The sequence below is a fragment of the Gavia stellata genome, chromosome 1 (genome assembly GCF_030936135.1).
Source record: "Gavia stellata isolate bGavSte3 chromosome 1, bGavSte3.hap2, whole genome shotgun sequence".
NCBI lineage: Eukaryota > Metazoa > Chordata > Aves > Gaviiformes > Gaviidae > Gavia > Gavia stellata.
Window position 1 is genome coordinate 31,042,300 of NC_082594.1, and position 26,127 is coordinate 31,068,426.

Here is a 26,127-nt window from a genome sequence, read left to right on the forward strand (position 1 = left end):
AGCTGGATAGCTTTATGTCCGGTTTAGAAATATTGTTAATTTCCCTTCTGTATGAAAGGACAGAAAAGCAAGTAGGAGAAACAGTTATCCCAATTACATCACTATTCTCCTTTAATAGAGATAAATGGAGCATTAGTTTTTCTTTCATCTGTTACACATCCAACAAAGCTACGTGGCCCTGTCTTCTTGCCCTAAAATGTCTGAAATGTGTAATTTCATTTCCAAAACAGAATACATCTAATTCATTAGTTAAACATGGAGCATTTCCTTTGACACAGTGTTTTATGGCATCTCTTTTCTAAGCCAGAGAAAAAGAACCTGTTGTATGCAAGCATCAACATCACTATATTTTTAATGGCAGTCCCTTGCAATAACTTTCCCTATCATAATACACATTTTACTCTTCCCACCGGTGCACACATGCAGAAAAAAGAACACAGCTGAATGCCAACATATGCTCCCAATACTTACCATTTAAGCCTTCAGACATTTCCACAACATATGTGTTTATTGCTGCCCCTCCATTGTCTTTTGGCGGATCTACAAAAAACAGCAATATTCCAACTCTGTGAGGTAAATTAAATGGTTTTGTAGCTTTTGGGGAGCTTACAAAAGGCAAAATCAACAGCCAACTGGAGATGGGTGCTTATTTAGACAGGCAGCATCCCAGCTAGCCATAGCATCCTAGTGCAGGACAGCTGCAAATCACTCAAATTTTCCACTATGTGAAGCTGCCAGCTCACAACCCTACTGTATACTCTACAAATGAAGAGTGACAAGTGAATCAGGCACCTAGGAGATGCCACAGCAAACATTTCAGTTAGTCTGAAGTGCCATGGAAGGCTGCCTAATTATGGTTTCAGGGACATACATCCTAACGGACCTGTAACACGGACTGCAGATAGGAAAAGTTTATCATACCGATTTGCATATAAGAGTATTTCAAAATGATTTAAGGACAGGATTTCAAAAGCCTGGAGAGAGGTTTGGGAGAGAACAGAAGTCAGGAGTTCTACACTGAAAACTTAATCTCTTAAAATTTTAATACATCACTAAAATTGAGTGCAGTAGCCTCCCTGGTACACTATTCATGTACAAGATAGGAACCTACAGATCTATCTTTGACATATAATCCTACTACTCTTTCTCAGAGCTGACTTGGAGAACAGCAGAATTAAAATAATGTGGAAAAACAACATTTTTGACAAATATAAAGACAGCATGATATTTCAACACAGAAGGGTACTGCTGCCATAACATTACATTATGTATGTGCTGGATGAAATAGTGTCGGTTCTTAGGCAAGGGTTACATATCATATTACACCTGATAAACAAAATGAGACTTATTATGTGGCACATAGCACTTTTTTGGTTGGAAGGTAACAAATTACTCCAAATGAAAAATAAAATTATGACATTAATTATCACTTGTTAAAAAAAGAGAGCATTACTGTTCAAAATAATGACTATTAAAGGTTTTATATATTAATAGATATTTTAAATAATTTTTTATTTACAAATTAGGTATTTCTGATAACTTCATACATTATATATCATCCATAAAAGATCAAGTATCAGGCCCTGATGTAGCAAAGCACTCCGTAAAGATGCAAGATTGGACTTGCTGAGTACTACTGATACTCTACAAGTAACTTTCTCATTATTAGTGCAGAAGAATTAAGCACACTGTTAAACAGAAATAGGTAAGAAGTTTATTTACCTGTGACAATAAATAAAACCTTTAACTGTTTGATCTTCTGCTAAGGTACTGCATCACACAGTACTGTTTCACGTTCTCCTATTTCACAGCATAAGGCTAAAAAAACCTGAGCCTAAGGAAAAGTTTCTCAAGATCCTTAGCGAATAAACACATTCATCTGTCAAAATCAAACACTTTGAAGAGATAGGTTGAACTTGGATCTTCTCTTTTGATAAAACCCCAGAATTTCGTGGCATCTACTTCTTGTGCCAGAGAAACAGAACTTCTTAGTACGCAAATTAACACTACTGTTTTTTTAATTACTGTAGTCCCCTGCAATAACAGTCCCTATTACAATTTGTATATTATTATTCTTTCCCACATAATTACACTACTACACTGTCACGCTATGGATTTTGAATCAGTATTTTTCTCTTAGTTCCATGAAAATGGATCATAATGGCTCAGTTGGCTGAAGTGTTACTGAAGTAAAATCTGGCCTTCTATATACAAATTTATATATATATATAAAAAATATACATAAAATAATACATATCTCTTTATATATATCTCTATTAAAAAATACATACTCTAAACACAGCTGGATAACAATCTTACCCCAGATTATTTTAAAACTTTGTGCGTGAATTTTTCCTTTCACTGTAGGTTTTGAAGGTACTCCAGGCTTGTCTGGATAAGTAATGTATTCTGCTGTCTCACTTGGACTGCTTTTCCCTTCTGAGTTATAGGCAATGACCTGCAAATATATAAAAAATATTATAAATGGAACAAACACACTGGCTAGTACTATGCTATTCACTGTTAATAGTAAGGTCAAATGAATTTGTATGTATGCTTAGACAGATAGCTATGTAAAATTATCACAAGAACTAAAGCTATTATATACCTTCATTTTACATTTTCATTAGTCCCATAGTTAGACAACCGCTATACTGAAATTAAAAATTCCTGCAAATTGCCAGCAAAACCCCAAAATCCTTAAAAAAACCCAAACCCTAGTAACTGTGAAACTGGAAAAAAATATGCACAAATTAAATAACCTTCCACATCACCCAAATTTAAAATGTTGGTGCATAAAGTTAGGCTTCTACTTAGAACACTTAAGAGTTGCCTGACTGTAAAAGGTAATCAGTACTTGCAAATCTCAGTGATGCTGATGGATTCTGTGGGTGCTCAATATATCACAAGCCACTTTATTTCAAGTCAAGGATCTGAAAACTTTGGTTTTTTAAAACCATCTAAGTTACTCAGAAATTACTTAGGTCTAACAACAACTCTTTTTTATAGGAGTTTTGCAATTTATTGGTAATGAAATATATGCATGAGAAAAAACCTTTATAAAAGCATGGAAACAAAAGATGATGAAAAAGACATACTGCAAAGAGGCCACTTTTAAACTTTCACTGAAGGAACTTGCAAGTATTAAAATTTTAATTGCAATTCCCTTCCCACTGAGGTAATATTTTCATGTAATTAAGTAAAGAGCAAAAAGTGATGCTTTATTAACTGCTAAAGAAACCTGAATAATTGGGATGAATTAAGTAGAGCTCCCATGCTACTATAGTGCCTTCTTTTAAGGAAATACATTCAGAGATAAAAAAGTGTTTATATGGTTAAGTGGTATTAACAACAGCAAAGGTGATGTAATCTTGTCATGGAAGTTATTTACAAGCACATGAAGGACAAGAAGGCAATTAGATTTATCAAGGGTAAATCATGTTTGACCAACCTGAGTGCCTCCTATGATGAAACAACTTGCTCAATAGGTAAGGGGAGAGCTGTGGACATCATCTGCCCTGATTTTAGTTTGACATGGTCTCCCACAACATCCATATAGACAAGCTGGTAAGATATAGGTAGAACAGATGGACCACAAGATGGGTGTGGAAAACCTGACAGAATGCCAGGCTCAAAGGGTGGGGGTTAATGGTTTGAAGGCAAATTAGCAGCTGCTCATGAGTAGATTTCCTCAGCAGTCAATACAACATCAAATACTATTCAATATCTTTAGAAGTGATCTCGATGACATGAGTGAATGCACCCTCGCCAGGTTTGCATATGACACCAAACTAGGAGCAGAGAGAGATATGCTGGAAGGAAGAGCCACCATACAGACTTTTGACAGGCTGGAAGATCGCATCAGCAAGAATTGCATGAGCTTTGACAAAGATAAATATGAAGTCATGCACCTGGGATGGAATAATCCCAGCAGTGGTACAGTCTGGGGTCTGACTGGCTATTAAGCTTTTCTTTTTTCAGCTCTTCTGAGAAGGACCTTGGGATTCTGGTGGAGAGCAAGCCAAATGAATCAGCAAAGCATTCTGGCAGTAGCAAAGGCAAATTGTTTCATGGGCTGCATCAGCAAGAATTTAGCCAGCAGAACAAGGGATGTGATTACACCACTTTACTCAGCACTTTTTAAGCCACCCCTGGAATACTGTGCCCAGTTTTGGTCCTCCCAGTTCAAGAGAGACACTGGGAAACTGAAGAGAGTCCAGAAGAGGGCCAGCATGATGATTAAAGGGTTGGAGAACCTCACACAGGAAGAAAGGTTGAAGAACTTGGGTTTATTCTGCCTAAGAAAATAGAAGTTTCATTGGGGGTGATCTAGTCACAGCCTTCCAATACCTAAAAGGTAGTTACAGAAGAGATGAAGATACTGTCTTCACAAGGATTTGTGATGACAGGACAAGAGATAGTAGGCACAAAGTGTGTTAGGGAACATTCTAGCTGGCTACAAGAAAAGAAATTAATCACCATGAGAACAGGCTGCCCAGAGAAGTGGTCAAATCTCTCTTGCTGGAAATACTGAAATCTCAGCTCAACAGGGTTAGGACAGGGTTGAATTGCCTAACCTAAGGCCCTGCTTTCTACACAAGTTTGACGCAGGTGATCCCCAAAAGTCCCTTCCAAGCTAGACTTTTCTGTGATTCTAGGAAAACAAATTGCTGTTATTCTTTACTTTCCAGTTGTGTCTGCAGTTAGTTTACTACGTATTCCCATTTTTTCCTAGCAAAAAGCTAAACAACCTAAAAAAAGGTATTTTGGCTTTTATATCTGTTTTAAAAATGAGCAGAATTGAAACGACAGCAGTAATGTTAGCACAGACTGAGAAAAGGAAATGTGAGCTAACATTTCACTCAGACATTAAGTCTCCCGATACAGTTTACAAGATTAACAATCATCTGGTTGTCTTTGTGCCCTTACAGATGAAGTTAAACAGGCACAGTTAGCATTTACGTATTATAATAAGGTTTCCAATGGTTATAAAGCTTCTTTCAAAAGCCTTAAGGAATTATTACTACTAATTAAGTCTTTCCCCTGTATAATAAAAATTAAAGACCTGATTAACACAACATTTGTTTCTCCCTTATGCCCTGTGAATGAGTGAACAGACTTCTGTTTACTGTTTTGTTAAGAAAAATAGGGTATAAACATTGATTTTATTTATTTTAATGAGAAACTTAGGATGTTTAAGTTAACTATATATTTACTAGCAATGCGCACGATTAACATATAGGATTATTTTCAAAGGAAGACTATGATCAAGTCCTGCAAAAGCTAATTTCAAGGTAATTAGCTGTTCTTTAGTTTAAGTTCATGTGCGGCCATAACAGTCCCAGCTTAGTACAGTCCTTGGAATACACTGCATGTTTTAAATTATTTAAATATTAAGTTACATAAAAACCCCAAGTACTGTAAGGTTAATCCCCATCATAACCTTTTCAGCTTGAGAAAGTAATCATATTCAGAAGTGCAAAATATCTGCTATCATTTGAAAAGGAGTACGTGTATGTTTTAGTGTTAACTCAAAACCAACCAACCAACCCCTAAACTGCTACCTTTCATATTGCAAAGAGATGCTGTTCTTCAGCAGTTCCCAATTCTTCCTTATGAAATAGTATTTTAGGTGTATGCAAGACAACAGCTATCGATATTTTTTCCCTTGTAGATAGAGATGAGATTACTCTGACTCTGCTTCATGTGGGTCATGCCCTTAGCTTTGTTCCAAAAACCAAGCAACTGTCCAAGAGTGACTTAAACATAGAACTGCCCAGGTTGGAAGGGACCTGAAAGATCATCTGGTCCAACCTTTCAGGGAAAAGCAAGCCTAGATGAGATTATCTAGCACCCTGTCCAGTTGTGTCTTGAAAGCATCCAGTGATGGGGACTCCACCACGTCCCTGGGGAGGTTGTTCCAGTGATTGATTGTTCTCACTGTGAAAAATTTCTCTCTTATACCAAAATGAAACCTTTCCCAGTGCATCTTGGCATTTATTGCCCCTTATCCTCTCCATGTGGCTCCTTGTGAAGAGAGAGTCTCCCTCCTCTTTGTAGCCATCCTGTAAGTACTGGAAAGCTGTGATGAGGTCCCCCTGAGCCTTCTTTTCTCCAGGGAGAAAAGACGCAATTCCTTTAGTCTTTCCTTATAGGGCAGGTTCTCCAGCTCTTCGATCATCTTTGTGGTCCTCCTTTGGACCCCCTCTGGTCTGTCTGTCTTTTTTGAATTGCAGGGATGAGAACTGGATACAGTACTCCAGATGCAATCTGACAAGAGCTGAATACAGTGGGATGATCACATCTCTTATCTCTGCTAGTAATGCCCTTGCGGATGCAGCCCAGGATCCATTTGCCTTTGTTGCTGCAGTGTTGCCCTGCTTGTAGTCAGTTTGTCCACCAGAACCCCCAGGTCTCTTTCAGCAAGGCTGCTCCTAGCCTGTACTGGACTCCTTGGCTATTCTGACGCAGGTGCAGGACTCTGCACTTGTCTTTGTTAAATTTCATACTGTTCTTGCTAGCTCACACTTCCAGCCTGTCCAGGTCTCTCTGTAAGATGGCTCTCCCTTCTGATGTGTTCATCTCACCACTCAGTTTGGTGTCACCAGCAAACTTGGTGAGGGTGCTTTCAATCCCATCGTCGAGATCATTTGTGAAGATGAACAGCGTGGGGCCCCATATCGATCCCTAGGGGATCCTACTTCTGACAGGCTGCCAGCCTGAGTAAAACCCATTGATCGCCACCCTCTGAGTGTGGCCTGTTAGCCAGTTTTCTACTCATCTCGCAGACCACTCATCTAGTCTGTATCTTGCCAGTTTGTCCAGGAGAAGGCTGTGGGAAATAGTGTTGAATGCTTTGTTGAAGTCCAGATAAACAACATGCACTGCTCTCCCCAGGCCAACTGAAAGCGTTACTTCGATGTCGAGGTGATCAGGCTAGTCAGGCATGATCTGGCTTTGGGGTAGGCTTTTCCCAATCACCTGCTTCATTTGGCTTGTAATAGTTTCTAGAAGGACTCTTCCATTACTTTCCCAGGGACTGAAGTAAGACTAATGGGCCTGTAGTTCCCTGGGTCCTCTTTTGGGCCCTTCTTGTAGATGCGTATGACATTTGCCCTCTTCCAGTCGTCAGGGATATCCCCTGATGTCCACCACTTTTTGAATATTATAGATAGTGGCCTTGCAACAATGTCAGCCACTTCGCTTGACATCCCAGAGTGGATTCTGTCTTGGCCCATAGATTGACGTGGGTTGAGCCCTTGCAAGAGGCCACAAGCCGAGCTCTTCCTCCACTACTGGTGGGTCGACACATGCCTTGTCATAGCTACTTGATCCTGTGATCTGGGGTCCAGCTATGCTGGTAAAGACAGAGGCAAAGAAGGTATTGAGAACCTCTGCTTTACTGGCATTATTAGTAACTTGCTTCCCTGTCCTGTTTAGCAATGGGCCTATGTATGCCTTCCCTGTGCTTCTGCTTACTGCTCATGTATCTGAAAAACCCTTTCTTGTTCTTGACATCTTTGGCCAATTTCAGCTCTAGCTGATCCTCAGTCTTTGTGCCTGCATCTCTGCACAACCTAGGAAGGTTCTTGTAATCCTCGATGGCTATTTGGCCACCTTTCCACAGCCGGTATGCTTCTTTTTTGCTTTTAACCACACCCAAAAGCTCATTGTTAAGCCAGACTTCATCCTGAGCTAACCAGTTCAGCCCTCAAGAATGGGCTCAGCACCATGGTAATATGAATGACTTATTAACTTGGGCTCATTGCTATGCTAGCACTGACAAATGTTTTTTTGATCAAAAAGTTTCTCCTTACCCCAACACTTTCAGACATGTTTAGAGTCTATCAAAGAACCCATAGCTACACTAAGTAATATTACCCGTGTATATGCAACGCAGAAGCAAAATAAAAAAACCCAACTGTTAAGAACATTGACTTATGACCTGGAATTTCAAGATACCTGCAACTGTGTTATGCCCTTGCAGAGGTTTTTATTCCTTCTGCAGAGACAATTAATGAAGCAGGTGTTCAGCCAATCATTTTAAAAGATTGAAATTGTAAGAAACTGGCATCAAATCTGGTTTTCTTAAAAAAGGCCTTCCCCACTTCTGAGTCAATCTTAAGCTACTTTGGTGCAAAAAAACCCAACCCCAAATATATGAAAAAATCTTACCCTAAATTTATATTTTGTACTACGCCTCAAATTCTTCACCGTGTAGGTAAGATCGTCACCATCATATTTTGGCTTGAAACCATATCCCTGCAGAATTAAATAGGATTACTTGAAACATTGCATTTGCAGACCAGAACACATAACGTACTTCACACAAATGAATTACTGTTTCAGACCGTAATTGTTATGCTCCTCTGACAAAGTAATAAGGGCACCTTCATTGTGGAAACACAAGATATTTTTCTGGAGAGGGGGAAATTAATTAACCATTCTCCAGTCAGAAGAGGAGAAGAGTAAGGAGAAACATATACAGTGTCAACAAAAATTATACCTAATACTTTCAAAGGGACTAATTTTAAAACAAAGGTGGTTAGGCTGAAATGACATCTAGAGGGACCACACTTCATGATGCAATTACTTTGATCCAGCTCTTGTAAGGCTTAATGTTCACGCACAAATTCACAAAGTTAAAAGTAATTTAAAAGTCTTTGCAGGACTGGGGCTTAATAACACTAATAACAATTACTGTCACAATAAAAAGGAGAAAGCTATGTGGCTTGGTCACAGCAATGACAAGTCATTAGCTTAATTTCAGAAAATGCAGTTCCTTGGAGAATATTCTAGCAAAAGTAATCATTGTTACACTTAATACAATAATGTATCAAATACACACATTATAGTCTCTTTTCTTATTGAGAATAAGTATTCTAAACTTACTGAGTTCTCATCCTCCATCTCTAATATATACGAGATTCCTTCATCTGATGGTGTTCCTGAGGGTTTTGTCCACTGTAGGGATAACCAAGTAACTCCAGCATTAATCAGCAAAGGACTTGCTGGTGTGGTTGGGGCAGTGCCTGAGGTATGATACAGGACTTCTTCACTAAAACCACTGTTTAAAACAGACAGTATGTAAACTAACTAGACACAGTAATTAGTATCTAGAAAAACATAATTCTTACTAAACACAGCTATGACAGTTTCTTGGACACGTGCACAACTGGAAATTGCAAGCGGGTACATGCAGACGACTTAACTTGCCCATGAGTCTGTCAGTAACAAAACATCCAAACAAGGTTAACAAGTTCATAATTGAAAGATTCCTTTGTATGATATGATTACAATGTTTTGCTAACCAAAACATTTTGCTTTTTGATATTAAGTCATTATTTTAAACAGTAGAGCTCTATATGCAATAATGTACTAATACCACAGTGTCCTTCCTATTCACGATGAAAACATGAAGACATAAAAGCATATATGGGAAGGGCTCAAAAAAAATTTTGCTTCCCAGGTAGCAATTATGTGCTTCAAGTATACTTTGAAGTACTAGTTTCTCTAGCGATTCAGAACATAATAGAATAATAGCCTCATTCAATGTTAAGTTACTTTAAGAGTTGCCAATATGAAAGTCTTATTGCAGAACAAATGAAGTACAGTGTACACCAGTGAATCTCCTAACATAACTGCTAACCTTATTTGATGACACTTAGATATTCCTTGAAGTGAAAACACAGACAAGTTACATAAGAAGACCTATTGTGAAACAGAGGGATGCAAAAGTCAGTAAATGGGTACTATGCTTGCACAGATGGTCTGATATGTATCCAGCTAGACTAAAAAAACCCCACTTGTTCTCAGCTGGCATTTGCTGCTTCTACACCAGATCTGAAGAAACACTTACAGGGTTAAGAGCTAGTCTAGTTTTTTTAACGATATGAAACCAATATCAAAGATGTAATTTTAATCTAAAAGCTGGGGGTTATCTAAGTGAGCATCAGGAAGCCCTGAAAACAATAATGCTATCTATCTTTTAAATAGATTTTATTTTTTCACTGTTTCGTGTGTGGTTAGAATTAAATTTAAAAGTATGAGTAACTCAAAGATAAAATATCTGTTCTTTTTGGTAAAATCGTTTAGACAAAATTCTGTCTCCCAATGCCTAAGGTTCTCAATGCTCTTCATAAGGAATAATGAGGCACCCTACCCTAATAAATATTATGTCAAGAGACTTCTTAATTAAATAATACCATAAAGACAATAAAGTGCATCTTTACAAGGCTATGAAATATTGATTTAAAAATCTATTTGGCGTGATTAGTTTAAGAAGGGTACTTAACTGATCAGTGTCTTCCTTATGCTGCAGGAATCTGTAATATGTGCAGGTATTCCTAGAGGGTACATTTACACTCAGATGTAAAAGGGGAACAGGAAGACAGCTGAGCACTGGACCCTGCTTAACTGCCAGCTCACTCCCTGTCTATTTTTTTATAACAGTTCCAACTAAACCCCATCAAGACAAAGTCCAGGAGCAACTCAGAGAATAAACATCATCCAGAAGGCAGTAACATAATAAAGATTGTGTCGGAGCATACTGAAAGTCATTCTAGCCCACTGTAGTGTCCTCTGACAGTGGCCCAAAGTAGGTGCCTAAGGAAAGACACAGGAACAGGCACTACCTGCAATGCATTCCCTGAGTACTCTCCAAAGCCTCCCAACACACGCCTCAGATCTCCTGAGCCAGATGTAGTTTTCACATACTTATTAGTCTGCAGAAGATTTCTTCTGCCCAGCGTGAATTATAACCCCAGGTCTGGCTTTCTATTCTTTACATTGTCCTTCAACACTGTCCAAGCAGGCATTGTTCCCTCAAGCACCTCCTTGTGCCAGCTGAAGGACGCATGACACACAGCCTCTAGTTCATGCTGTAAGAACACCACTCTGGTGAGCTGCAGCACAACGGTCATAATATTTCAAACACTGAATTAAAAAAAAATGAAAAATAGCAATTTTAGGCTGACAGCTAAAGAAGCCCTGTTTTTATGCCACATAGGACCTCAAGGTCTGAGTTCTACTAGATAGTGTGGACACTGGCAGTCTGCTCATAGTGTGACTATGAGCCAGGTTTATTCACTTTGCCTGAACACCAAGAAGCATTCCCAAGAACTAACGTACTCAGTAGTGCAAGCATTACTTGAGAAACCAGTAATTTTTTAATTTTTTTTTTTCAAATTCTTACTTATATTCTCTACTAAAGTCAGATGTCATTCATTCAAAAATTCAAAACAAAGTTTGGTGCTCTGTAACTTCTGAAAAGTAGCAATGAAAAGTAAGAACCACATATCCTAAGCATTCATAATAAGCTCTAGAACTTCAAAATAATTCAATGATATGGTAATGTCATATTCTGTCCATTTCTCAGGGTTACAGGAGACTAATAGACACCTTAGATAAAGGAACATACCCGAGTAACGGGACATGGCAAAGAGCACAATACAGATACACCTATAGGTTGGCAGTGGGGGTTCTGCCAGGCTTATTTCCTGCTCCAGCAGAATTACTGACACCTCTTTATACTATCATCACTAAAACTCTAAGCCCTGGAAAATTGCTACACCAGCTTCAGGAACTACCTTAAATCTAGCATCATGTCAAACCTCCCTGGAACCAAGAGCAGCAGAGAGTATGGTAGGAGATACCCTCTGGTCAGCACAGCAGCAGCACAAGCACTGCAGCATTTAAACTATTCAATTCTGGCTCTTTGGCCGAGCGGCTTATCTTTTAGCATGATCACCAGGATTTTAGTAGAAGTGTTTATTATATCACACACAAAAGCCACAATTGCACTGAACGTCTGAGTCTCTACAATGTAATGCTTAGCCAAAAATTCTATTACAAGTACGTACAGTAGAAACCACCTCCAAGGTAGCAACTTCAGTGGTCAGCACAGATCTACAAAGACTGAAGCTAAAAACCAGCACAGCCTGAGCTGGTAACATGTGAGAGCAGCCAGGTTGTCTGTGCCATGCTTGTGCTTCCCATTCTAGGGGCATCACGTACAAATGTCTCAGCAGGCTGTTCAGGAAATGAGGCTAAGTCTGCCAGAAGTAGCTGTACTATCTGCTTCTAAGAGGGGTTGAGATTTGTAGCATTTATATGGTAAGTATGCATGTAACATAGTGGTTGTCATATGTAGCCATACCATGCCTGGACAAAATGCATTATGCTGGGAATCACAGAATAGCCGAGGTTGGAAGGGATCTCTGGAGGCCACCTTGTCTAACCTCCTCTGCTCAAGCAGGGTCAAGTGGTTCATAGTACATAGGTAATCTGCAAACTGAATAATCCAATCACATACTGTCAATTACCTATGCAGTTGGACTAGATGATCATTGTAGGTCCCTTCCAACTGACCTATTCCATATTCTATTTCATCCCAGCTGGACAAAAGACTTGTTCCTTGAAATGCCATCGTATGTTTTTCCTGAACAAGCATGTGCATGCATGCATACGCATTCCATATTTCTGTATATAATAACAATATTTACCTCATTCCCATGTCATTTTTGGCTGCTAGCCTAAAGGTGTACCCCATTGCTGGTGATAGTTTAGTAATCCTATACTGCTTCTGTTGGCCATAATAGCACTGGCAAAACTCTCCATTTCCTTTTCCCTAAAAAGGAATAAGTTAATCACATTATTCACCCTATTATATATGTATCCATCAATTAAAGTAACACACAAAAGTGAAGTAAACTCATTCTTTGAAAAGAAACATAACTCAAGAATCTCCTACATAGTGAAGTAGTAGTCTATGAAATTTTGTATATATATTGAATTAGAGGCTTTTTTCCTTCCTTTCCATTTCCCAGCTCCACCGGGTTTGAAGGAAAAAGCCATAAAGCTTCTGCAGCTCTGCCATCTCAGGACAGCAGTCCAGACTGGGACTGCAAGATGCTTGTGGGGGCATAGTAGATCCACCCCCTTTGTACAAAAGACAGACTGTTACATGAAAATGATCCCTCAGTGTCAGCTCTTGGACTACAAGTTAAAAAGCCACTATTAAGAGTGGCAGAATCATGTAATTAAGATCCTAATATTTTATATCAGCCCCCCCCCAATAATTTGGGCAATAACCATATTTTCATAATTGCTTCAGGAATTACATATTTGTCACATGCCTCTAGACAGAAGTCAATTTTCACACAACTTGATGTGCAGTCACATAAAGCTACTTTTTTAAAACCTACAAAATTAAAAATAAAATAGAATAACTTGCTTACTTCATCCCATTCTAAAAGGTAACTGTGGATTTTAGAACCATTATCACAAGATGCCTGCAACAGGAAAAAAAGAAAATTAGAGCTCAAACTGGACACAAGACCACTTAAGGAAAAAATGCTTGTATAGGTCAAATCATGACAAGACCAGTGGAGGGCGAATGATGCTCCCCTTATATGATTGTTTCACTTGCCAAGACAGTCCTAGTTCTGTCTCCATCCAATGAATGCTTGTATCATGTTTATGGTTTTGGTTTTTAATTTAGACCTTGGAAAAGTATTCTGCCAGCAGTGTAAAATGCTACAGTATTCTTCTGAGCAGCTAGATTGCAGGTCTGCTGAAATCTCAGTCTTTCCAGACCACTTTATTTGTTTTGCACAAACAAGCTTATGTTCAGTATCAGAGAAAGAAATCGGTTCCACAGTACAGTAGGGGATTGGAACTTGAACCACTGTCTCTCATTTGAACTCAGTAACTATATTTACAAAGGCTCCTTGCTTTTCTGGGAATCCTCTTTTTACTGACGTTCACATTTAACCCGGTACATGTATTTCCAGTCATGGAACTGTGACAAATTAGTATGTTTGACAAAAATTTTCCATTTCAATGAACTGGCATTTTATTGACAAATCCAAAACAATTCTGAAGAGATTAAAATATTTATTTTAAAGGTTTTTAAACAATTCTTACCTTCCACTGCAGAGTAAGAGAATTTTTTGTCCGATTAGTTATCCTGGGCAGATTTGGAGTATCAGGTTCACAACTCGTCGTGGTAAAACTCTCTGCTTCTGAAGGGCTCCCCTTTACACAGTTGCATTCTACTTGGACTCTAAAGTGGAAAAGAGCCAATAACATTTTTCTTCAAAATCTGTATATACAGTTTAAAAGAAAACTGAGTATTCAGAATTAAGTTACTGACTTGCTACCTCATTATTAAAATATCCCCGTCATAAATAAATAACTGGTGGAAGAGTCCTGGTCAACAGAAGTAATGCAAAAGAAAAGAGTCCTCTACTTTGGATGTACACCATTACCATCAGTCAGCTTTATTCTCACAATTACATTTGTTATTTGCTGTACTTTGGTTAGGAAATAATGGTAACACCTTGCACGCTCATCTGTTGTAGACATATTAATTGATACTACAAATAATTTTTCTTCTGCGAGTGCTTTTGTCAGATGAGCACAATGAAGCTGTTGATATATTTTCAGAGTACCTTCTGTACTCCTTCAAGACCTTGCTGAGTCTGTTCACCTTGTCCCTTCCTTTAGGAAGGCTATGGATTAACTCTCCATGTACTTCAGAAGAGTGAATTCTTGCTTCTGTCTCAAAGAGAAATGGTTTGTTTTTCTAATACCTTTTCTTCAGAATACAATACAGGCCTCCCCTGCGCTTTTCCCCCTCACCCCCCTCAGCTGTGTAGCTATGCCTTTCCTTATCAGAGGAAAGGTTTCTTGAAAACCTTTCCTCTGATCACTGGTATGAGACTTGTGTTGCCTGCTTACGAAGATGCAAAAATCCTTGTAGGTTCTTGTTGTATGACCAGCAAGTCACAGGGAATTTGGCTTTGTAGATTTCATGAACAAGGAGAGGGAAACATTTGAGCAGTGACTAATATTGCACACAAAGATGTTTATGCTTGCATACAGTTGCAAGTATGTAGTTTGCAAATATGTAATTTATCAGTTATCTTCATAGTTCAGTCTTTCCGGTCTTCACTGATTTTGGGCAGTGTTCATACTGGCAGAATTCTGTTTAACCCCTATTTAGGAAGAGCTTAGATGGCTAAATCATCTATTCCCATGCATTCTCTAAAATGATCAGAATTAAGCAAGAAAGAATCTGAATGTAGCCTGATAAAAAAGGACTTATATAGGAAAAAAAATTCCTAGGATCTGACCCTTATACTCAATGCATTTTCAACTTAAACATTGTTGGATAAAGTGCAGAAACACTAGTAAAAACAGGAACAAAATCACAGGGAAAACACTTGTATATGAAGTCAATTTATCATTCATCCTTCTCCTGAACCTGCGCTGCAGGTCACATAGTGGCCCAAATTAAATGAGGTCTGTGATGAAGAACAGACCAGCCCTCTTTTGCTTCCAGTTTGGCAACCAGGACAACACCCTGGAAAACAGTACTAGGAGGTACAGACCCCTTCACATCAAGGACCAGGAATGTAGCTCTCCCCTTTGAACAAATGCTAATCAAAAGACTTGCACAACAGAAATCCTCCTCCTCCCTGCTGCTGATGCTCTAAAGCTCACGTGGGAAGAGGCACAACATTTCTGACTTGGATCTTTAATCAGACTTCTGTTCCCTGTGCTTCCTACCAGCTGCCTCTGAATTGGTTCCCTGGTCAGTACACAGGATTCTTGGGGTTCTCCACACAGTCAAGAGGGGCAAATCCCTCACATGCTGCACATTCAGTCACTTCTGAAGTTGCACTCTCCACTTGCAATTATTTCTTTAAAAAGCAGTACTTTTAAGGTGGCCTTCAATTCTGCCTTCACAATGTTATGTATTTATAAACTGCTGTATTCATAATGTTTTTTTTTAAACCAACAAATAAGACAACCCTCCAATATGTAAAAAAGGATGGAAGAAGAACACCTAACTACATCTTTCCAATCCTATGCTATTTATTCAGTAGGACATAGTGAAGCAGCAAATGATGCTAGAAGGGTAGAACTACATTGAGCTAGGGGCATATTTAGTAATGCATACAGGGTCAGATTCACTGGTCTGCTGGAGCAAAGCGAAAGCAGCATAACCTGACCTTCAGCTGGCCAGCAGTGAGCATGTTCCTGTGCAAGGTACCTCCCTCTGCTGCCTCTGGGAAACAGAGAAAGCAAGCAGCATCTGTGCCTAGCTCAAAGGACAGAAAAATGTCACTGTTATGGCATGACATGAGAAGTAAAGAGCATGGATGTTGGATGAGGGCTCAACAATTTTCTGCTTTCCAAAATGGACTGAGTGGTCAGCTAAGCCAAAAATGTTGATTTGTGACTCAAAGGAGGGTGAGATGTAGTAAAGAATCTCTGAAGACTTATGCAAATACACAGATCCAATGAAACGTCTAAAACATTTCCACTGAATTTAATGAATAGAGAAGGAGATACTCACTTTGCATGGTAATCAGTTGCTGGCCTAAGATCATTTACAGTAACTTTATTTTCTTCTCCGCTGCAAAGAGATATGATTTGGTTTAAGACACTGTTTCAGAATCCCACACATTTATAAAAAGACATGCATCATCTAACACATCCACCTAACGGTCCTTCTAAGAAATATATTTGCTAGCAGTTTGTTTCTGTTGCTAAATATAGTAAAATGAAAATGCATTTATCTTTGAATTTTAGGGGCTTCTCACATTTGATTCCTGTTGTTTTGCCCTAGTGGTTTTGGGGTTTTTTTTTAAGAATAATTATTTTCCTCTTTATTGAGTAAGATCAGCTGCATGTGTATGCATGTATTTTATTACACAAAAACCATCAAAGTCCTGGGGCCTTTAGAAGCTCAGTTCAGCCCTGCAAAAACAATTATCTAAAACTGTAAATGATAGCATATACCTACTTGGTAGAGCCCAGCAAACAGAAAAGGCACCTCAGTGACATCTGTTAGTCTACTTTTATTGACATCAGCTTATGTTAGCAAAGCTCATTTCTTTTCCTCTAAGCTTCTAGGACAGGGATATCCAACTTGTGATTCATATACTGCTTCTAAGAAATCCATGGAAGGTGACTAAGATAAACTAATTTATAAATCTTTATATTTAGCTAGAGAGATCTACACCCTTAATGGTAAATTTTCTGTTATATTTCTCCAAGTCGCAAAAAACACAATTAAAACCCATTGTATTAGGAATGAAACAATTGAAGAGTTTTGTTTGTTTTGCGTCTGCTAGAGTTGTGTGAATCTACTTACTCTATTTTGTATCTTAAGACTGTCTCTTAAAAAGACCATTTTCAGGGAAGGGAGGGATAACCTTACTGGGAGCAGAAGCATGTGCTGAAGTAAATAACTACAAATACAACTTGTATTTTTCACTACTTATATATCTCACTAATTGGGAACCCATACTTTCTAATGCAGCTGGTTGAAATACAAGGATATTAAAACATGCTTCCAACATCTAAGAACAAAGTCTTTAAATTCTAATTGATGGTAGTGACTTCAGTAGTAAAATAGAACCAATTAAACTGAAAAAAGTAGTTTGTTTCAAAAGAGAAATTGCACAAAACTGCTAATTACTTAAATCTCTGGACAACTGACAGATTTTTATGAGGTTTAAAGCAACATAATTCAATGCAACAGCAATTAAATAAAAATAATGAACACCTACACATATACAGTTTTGTACTTTCCATCTTTTCCGGTATTTGAAATCATTACTTCATAAGTATAAACATCTGGTATGTCATTCTTGTCAGCATCTTCTCTCGTATCGCTGGATGGATGGGACCACATAAGCAGTGCTGTTCTTGCCTGAATGTCTGATACCTGCAGAAATACAACTTTGAGACCTCTGCCATTTAACTGCTATTGTATATAAATGCTGCTTTGCCACATGGGACCAAATAAAAGAGAAGAAAATCATATAGCATTATCATATCAGAGTATTTATACTGATCTAATAGCTACTAATTAGTTTTTACAGATGAAATCAAGCTGAAAATCTAAGAAATGTCATCAGAAAACTGCAATCTGAGGGCCCAGGGCCGAGTGCAAACAAACTTCTAAGTAACAAATGCCACCTAGTGGGCTACATAAAAATGACTGTATCGTTTATGAAGCACAAGAGATGGCAAGCACATATTGTGAATCAGTCATTTTATTAAATGACAATGTTTCAGACTCTTTTTTTTTTTTTTTAACACGAGACTGGTACTAAGATTTTTTTTTTTAATACCTTCTTGCTGACTTGGTTTTCATATGAAATATACAGAAGATCAGGAATTTCGCCAATATGACTGGCACTACCGTAGCAGGTATATAAAGAAATTCTGCTTTGGGCATTTAATTATGACTGCGACAAGTAGACTCTCCCATTAGATTAGAACCATTTTGGTTAACTACCCCAGCAAATTGTTTTTGATCAGGATATTAATAGGGATACAATAACCTGAGGCTCTAATCTAGTACTCTGTTAGTGAACAGAATATTACAACATAAAACATACTTTGAGCTCAGGCGCTTACGATGAACGTATGCTTACAAGGTCCATGTACATATACACATATATACACACAGACACACACACACAGAGGCAACATAGGCAACATCCTGAAGAATTCCTGTAGTGGTGCTTGCCTGCACAGCCCACCCTTTGCAGAAAGGCCTGGATAAAAACAGTTGGTGTGATAGAAATATGAGCATAAACAGTGTGTGAATGCAACACCTCCAACTGCCTGAGAAGCGTTTGCCCTAACAGACTCATAGTGCTAAAGGCAGCGAGCGACCCTTGGGTGGATTACATGGTAACCGGGGAATCACAAAGAGACTTCTGAAACCAAGAAGGAATCAGCTTCAGAAATATAAAAGCAGCATGAAAATTCGTATGAGGGATAAAAGATGTTGGAGTGGAACAGAGCAATGATCAAAACCTGGCCTGACAGCCCGAGAAATTGCCCTGCCACCACTGCTGTCTCCATCCAGGCCTGATGGATACCATGAGTAGCTGCACCTCAGTTGGTGTGACAGCAATTTGGGGTGTAGCAGGCAGGGACCCATAGATTGGGTGGGTGGGCGCATGTGACCTGGTGGAGAGCTTTCTCAACGGCCTGTGGATTAGCAGAGTGTAGGGAACAACAGATTTTAGGGAATAACACAGTTACATGCAAAGCTAAAGCACCCGTCTCCCAAAGGAGACGTGCAGTTAGGGACACCCACACTCACAGAAGAGTGGGTGCTGCTTGAAACCCACACGTGCTGCAAGGGGCTGAGGATGCTCATATTTCTGTAGGTGAGTACACAGGTGCGTGCATGTGATTACAAATTTTTAGGATCCATTATAGAAGGAAGTCTAGAAATTAGTGGGTGTTTATTAATATTGTACGTCTGCTATTGTGGTTTATATGTTGCACCCATCTACTATTTCAAATCATTTCATAAGAGAATTGAAAACACATTTCATTATATGAAATTACTTGTTTTACAATATGACTGTAATATATATCTATTTTGAGAATAATTGCTTTTGGAAATCTATTACCAGATATCAGAATCAAAATACTATCTTCACAACTGGTGCTTTTAAATTGCTATAATCTACTGAACTATAAACCTGAATGGGCCAACTTCAAGAATCAAGCAGAGAGGAGATGACTTACTGGTAACAGACAAACAGAAAGAAGGAAAAATCAAACAAGATGAGCCTCAATGTCTTGGAAATAATGTCACTAAGCCCTTACATGCTAACAGGACTACACATCAAGTCCTGAAAGGGATCAAATGCTAGTAAGATTACCCACTGAAGTTCTTGGAAACACAACTCAAAGTTTGGTAAGAGAAATTCCACTATAATCTTGATGCGGTCACAAACTATGCTAACACTAACTACAACGATCTCAGTACAATTTCAGCACTTCTGGGAGTCACAGAATCATTAAGGTTGGAAAAGACCTGTAAGATCATCAAGTCCAACCATCAACCCAACATCACCATGCCCACTAAACCATCTCCCACAATGCCACGTCCACATGTTCCTTGAACACCTCCAGGGATGGTGACTCCACCACTTCCCTGGGCAGCTTATTCCAGTGTCTCACCACTCTCTCAGTAAAGACATTTTTCCTAATATCCAGCCTAAACCTCCCCTGGCGCAACTTGAGGCCATTTCCTCTTGTCCTGTCGCTAGTCACTTGGGAGAAGAGACCAACACCCACCTCTCTGCAACCCCCTTTCAGGTAATTGTAGAGAACGATGAGGTCTCCCCTCAGCCTCCTCTTCTCCAGACTGAACAACCCCAGCTCCCTCAGCCACTCCTCATAAGACTTGTGCTCCAGACCCCTCACCAGCTTCGTCGCCCTTCTCTGGACACGCTCCAGCACCTCAATGTCCTTCTTGTAGTGAGGGGCCCAAAACGGAACACAGGATTCGAGGTGCGGCCTCACCAGTGCTGAGTACAGGGGCACGATCACCTCCCTGCTCCTGCTGGCCACACTATTTCTGATACAAGCCAGGATGCCATTGGCCTTCTTGGCCACCTGGGCACACTGCTGGCTCACATTCAACCGGCTGTCGACCAACACCCCCAGGTCCTTTCTGCAGGGCAGCTTTCCAGCTACTCGTCCCCAAGCCTGTAGCGTTGCATGGGGTTGTTGTGACCCAAGTGCAGGACCCAGCACTTGGCCTTGTTGAACCTCATACAGTTGGCCTGGGCCCATCGATCCAGCCTGTCCAGATCCCTCTGCAGAGCCTTCCTACTCTCGAGCAGATCAACACTCCCACCCAACTTGGTGTTGTCTGCAAACTTGCTGAGGGAATGCTCAATCCCCTCATCCAGATCATTGATAAATATATTAAACAAGACCGGTCCCAAAACTGAGCCCTGGGGAACACCACTTGTGACCGGCCACCAACTGGATTTCACTCCATTCACCATGACTCTCTGGGCTCAGCCATCCAGCCAGTTTTTTACCCAGCGAAAGGTGCACCTGTCTGAGCCATGAGTCGCCAGCTTCTCCAGGAGAATGCTGTGGGAGACAGTGTTGCAGGCTTTACTAAAGTCCAGGTAGACAACATCCACAGCCTTTCCCTCATCCACTTGGTGGGTCATCTGGTCATGGAAGGAGATCAGGTTGGTCAAGCAGGACCTGCCTTTCATGAACCCGTGCTGGCTGGGCCTGATCCCTTGGTTGTCCTGCACGTGCCCTGTGACCGCCCTCAAGATGAACCTCTCCATAATCTTCCCCAGCACCGAGGTCAGGCTGACAGGCCTGTAGTTCCCCGGATCCTCCTTCTGGCCCTTCTTGTAGATGGGCGTCACGTCACATTGGCAAGCCTCCAGTTATCTGGGACCGCCCCCGTTAACCAGGACTGTTGATAAATGATGGAGAGTGGCTTGGCAAGCTCCTCCACCAGCTCCCTCAGCACCCTTGGGTGGATCCCATCAGGCGCCATAGACTTGTGAGTGTCCAGGTGGCATAGCAGGTCATTAAGTGCTTCCTCAGTGGATTATGGGGAGTTTATTTTGCTCTCCATCCTTGTCTTCCAGCTCAGGGAGCTGAATACCCTTGAGGATACCTGTTTTGGCTATTAAAGACTGAGGCTAAGAAGGCATTAAGTACCTCAGCCTTTTCCTCATCTTTGGTGACAATGTTGGCCCCCGCATCCAGTAAAGCATGAAGATTCTCCTTGGCTCTCTTTTTGTTGTTAATATATTTGTAAAAGCATTTTTTGTTATCCCTTACGACCGTGGCCAGATTGAGCTCTAGCTGGGCTTTTGCCTTTCTCATTCCCTCTCTGCATGACCTAATGAGGTCCTTGTACTCTTCTTCAGTTGCCTGCCCCTCCTTCCAAAGGTGATAAACTCTCCTTTTTTTCCTGAGTCCCAGCAAAAGCTCCTTGTTCAGCCAGGCCGGTCGTCTTCCCCGCTGGCTCTTCTTACACCACATGGGGACTAAAATCTTTGGAGTTGTGGGAAGCATTTGGGGTGGTAAAAGCTCCCTCTCAGACAATCTTTATCCCTCCCTCCTGAGTTGCAGAAGGCGGCAGGGCATACTGAAGGAAAGAAGTGTAGTTTCCTGGAGGACCTACTATGCTCCAGGACTAGTAGTTCCATTGTAAAATAATCTGCTCCTATGTTTAGCTACCTTAACAGTTGATTTTTTTTTCCTAATGCCCAGGCAGTATCTCTCTTACTACCAGCTAAGCCTACTAGTCCTAGCCACCATGGAGTTGAACATCAGCTGTTCCCTTCCTTTCTGCAGTTGTTTCATATGTATTTGAAGATTGTTAGCATTTATGTCTCCCCTCACTTATCTCAATCTCTGATCATTCTCACTGCTCTCCTTATCTCCTGCTGTTTCATTACCTTAGTGCTTTGCCCAGAACTGCACATAACATCCCATCTAACACTTCACTAATGCCAAACTGCTTTATAATCTTGACAGATTACATTTCTCTTCATACATCTTAGTCTATCTCCTTTTACACCAGAGAAGTAATGTGGTTGGTATGACTGAAAGGTGGCATTACATCTTATTGGAACATTAAAAGATTAGAGGTTTCAACTGCTCAGTACAGAGAGAGCAGGAAGAGTGGGAGGGAGATCAAAGACAACATTACAGACTACAGAGTAACAGACAACTCACAGGACTTTGACTAGTAAAACTAAACTCAGATTATTAGTGGAAATCGTTATATACTAACAAGTGTCATCAGAGAACAGGGTGAAACATTCTTTAAGTCTCTGACTGGATGAAAAATTGTTATCCTGAGTTACTCCCCCAGGGCAATGTTTGCTGGTCAACTCACATAAACCTTCCGTAAATCTTCTAAAATAATAAATGACAACTGTAAACACAGTAACTGTAACACAATGAAGCAGTATTATGTACCAAGCTAAAAACCAGTGACTATGTAGGTTGTTCTGGTTGTTTTACTTTGTGTAAACAAAATATGTGACTAAAGAACATTATGAAGAGCTGAAGCTTTCTGTGGCCAATTTGCCAAAGCTTAAAAGCAACAGTCAGGGGAATTGAACATGATCAGAAATGCAAAGTGAAAAGTATTCACAGAAGCTGGGAATTAAAGACATCCTTATGGTGCATAAAAAGCTGTAATGAATAAAAACTATATAAGTTCTCTATACATACACATGCACACATATGCATATGGGGAAAAGGAAGAAATATGTTAGCTAATAAGCTACAGTTGACCAGAATTTACAAGAGAAGTTAGCTGTTTCTGTTTCATTGAAACTTTTAACAGGACTAAAGACAAAAGATATTTCAAAAAAACCCCAAAACAAAAAAAACCCAAAAACCTGTCAGGAAAGCTGCGAGTTAGGCACTGCTCTGTTACTGGTGAATGTAGAAGTTAGAACTGTAAAACATAATGGAGGAAAGAAAGAAGCATTTAACAGTTACTACCATCCTGCATTTGCAATGAGGCAGAAATACATATCCATCTTGTGTAACCCTGTAGCTGGACTAGGAAATTTACAACCTACACCGAAGTTACCGAACCCAGTAGATGGTGCCTAGTAAAACTGAGCGCTCTGCAATAAACCAGGTGGTCAGCTTAAACCACTGGTTCCCCATCAGTGATGTGCACTCACATTAAACCAAGAAGTTGCAAGAAGCCAACCCTAAACTAGTAAGCCCTGCTGAGGAGCACTGGGGAGTGAACTACTTATGGAACAAGCATTAAGAGGCAGATACCTGAGGGCCTACAAGAAGGTGCTCACGGGCAGAAGGAACAGAACAAGAGGTACAACACTTAACTCTTTGGCAGGTATAAATACTGAAAATAATTTCCAACCCTGTCCCTCATACACCTGAATCCCCCCGGAGCTGCTGCCTTCTTCATTTCTGCAACCCCAGAGAATGGGGGTGGGGGACTGTGCGGTCCCCATAAATACAGCTTGTGTGTGAGGGGTCAGTAATCAGACAAAAAGAAGAGAGGCAATAGGAATAGGACTGAGGAACATCAAGGTTTTTCCTCTGGACTTACACTCTATATGATGTTACATATTTTTTAAGTTCTGGAGCTTTTCAGTAAATTCACATATAGGTGTATGAGTATTTTCAACCACTCTCAGTTGCTAAAAACATAAACAAAATCACAGCTGCAAGCACTGACAAGAGAGAATCAGAGAATGTAATTTAAGTCCTTTTCAACTCATTTATAAAACATTTGGTACTGCTTTTCAGATTCAACTTCCAGCTAAGAGAATGATTCTTAAAGACACGTCTAGGTCCAGCTATGTTCTTCCTCACAAGACTATTAATAAAGGACAAAAGCAAAGTATTAAAAGATTAAGAATTGCTAAAATGAAGATTTCCTGTAAAAAAAACTTTTCTGTATTGTGTATATGCATTATGGCAGTCTTAGATTACATCAGCATATACTATTTTAACACAAAACTCCAGCTTCACGTGATGCAAACATATGACAGTAATTACTGATTCACTAAAAAGCAATTATTCAATATTATACTTTATCCTTGATGTTCAATAATATCCCAACACTTCACTTTTTGTATACTAGCCAGAGCTCTATGATGGAAAAGAATTACTAAAGTTTCAGAAAGTCCCGTTAGTTCTCAAGCATAAAACGCTAGCGTATTTAAAAAAAAAAAATCTGTGCTATATATGGAGAAAAAAAGTATTTTTGAAGAATAACGATGAAGATCAGAAGAATCCACTATTCTTAGGTGCCCTGAGACACTCAGGAACGGCTTTTTCAGAAAACTTGGCATTACTTATTACTTTGTATGTTTATTCAAGCAGCTGCAATTGATTTTGGTTGCAACTCTGAGCACTGTGTGCCTCTGCAAAGCAGAGTACAATACTTGAATAAGGCCCTAGCACTGAGGAAACTAAGAGGTGGGCGTCTTCATTAGCAGTTCAGCTTGCAGAAGTGAATCTCCTCATTAACTATACTACACGTGCCATTTGGGTCAAACAAAAAAGCAGTTTTAGCATGTGCAAACTGGATTGCATTCAGACAGTGACACAAGGTACTTGACTGGTGAGTGAGGTGCATCACGTTCTAAAAGCCCACAAGCATACACAGAACATACATGAACGACAAAACATGACGCTCTCCCAAGGGATTTACATGCTATATGATCAGCTCTCAAATTCTGAGTTCGTATCGCCTCTACTTATTAACTACTCAGCCTTCTGTTCCATTCTTCGTTTCGCTTTTGCCTTTTCAGGTCCCCTTGTCTTCTCTTCTGCTTGCTTTACTATTTGGTTAATGGACATGAGAGCTGGTGAAGACTCTGCTCAAATGCTGAGGACTCAGCATGGTGCAGTCTATGGAACCACTCCAACTTACATCTGGGTATAGAAAGTTCAAGACCTCCCTAAGTAGAAGCGTCATCTAGTGGCAGTACCATGTTACCTACTTAACACTGCCACATATGCATATATGGGGGATCCATACAGGGAAAGTTTAAGAAAATGAGAACATGTTCATAAAAACACCTAATGGGAGTCTGGAGGCAGCAAAGCTGACGTGCCCCATATTGCACCGAACTGAAAGAGATGTGTGAAGGAAAGCACACCATGGTCCCCACCACCTGATTTAGATGTGCATGTCCTGGACCTGGGCATTAAGACATGGGACAGCCCAGGATAGGTCACAGCCTTCACCACTACTCTGGGCTTTCTGGAGCAGGATATGGTTCAATGGACACTGTACTGGACAGCACCTGTATGATGATCTGATCATATGACACCACCACAGCCAGTATCCAGTATTGCCTTTGCCAGCACTGAAGTTCAACCAGGGAACAGGGTGTTGATGATCCATCAAGAGCAGCATCATGGCACAATCCCCACAGCGAGTACTTCAAGCAAAACATTTATCAAAAACCTGCAGGAGTATTTCTGATGAGAACTACAAACAGAAGGTGTGAAAAAACACAATCTCCTGGTTCACTTGTGGGAGGGTGAGGAAAATGTTTCCTTGGAGAAACTGTGGGAGGGTTGCTTCTGATCCTGCAAGGCCCAAGTAGGTAACACAGCCTCCCTTTCTTTTATCACATCACACTCCCCCAAGCTGCAACATCAGCTAGTCTTCCACCCACCCACAGCCCTGACAGTCCCTTGCCTTCGCAAAGCATAAGCCTCTCCAAGTGCTGGAAGTTTGGCTTTTTGCCTTGTGTACACTGTCTAGTCTGTAGCAGACTACTACCGCCTAAGCCTGTG

At 40.0% G+C, this 26,127-nt stretch overlaps 1 protein-coding gene across 1 annotated transcript in view; it reads right to left on the bottom strand.

Annotated features, from left to right (window-relative positions):
- Positions 1-26,127, bottom strand: part of FNDC3A (fibronectin type III domain containing 3A) — a 107,341-nt gene that overhangs the window by 17,688 nt on the left and 63,526 nt on the right. The window contains exons 7-15 of the mRNA XM_059824297.1: positions 17,586-17,743; positions 16,367-16,426; positions 13,927-14,065; positions 13,239-13,292; positions 12,504-12,628; positions 8,893-9,067; positions 8,176-8,262; positions 2,320-2,458; positions 472-540 (exon numbers count right to left, since the gene is read on the bottom strand). Coding sequence (XP_059680280.1) covers positions 472-540; positions 2,320-2,458; positions 8,176-8,262; positions 8,893-9,067; positions 12,504-12,628; positions 13,239-13,292; positions 13,927-14,065; positions 16,367-16,426; positions 17,586-17,743 — 1,006 coding nt within the window. The remainder of the gene's footprint in view (positions 1-471; positions 541-2,319; positions 2,459-8,175; positions 8,263-8,892; positions 9,068-12,503; positions 12,629-13,238; positions 13,293-13,926; positions 14,066-16,366; positions 16,427-17,585; positions 17,744-26,127) is intronic.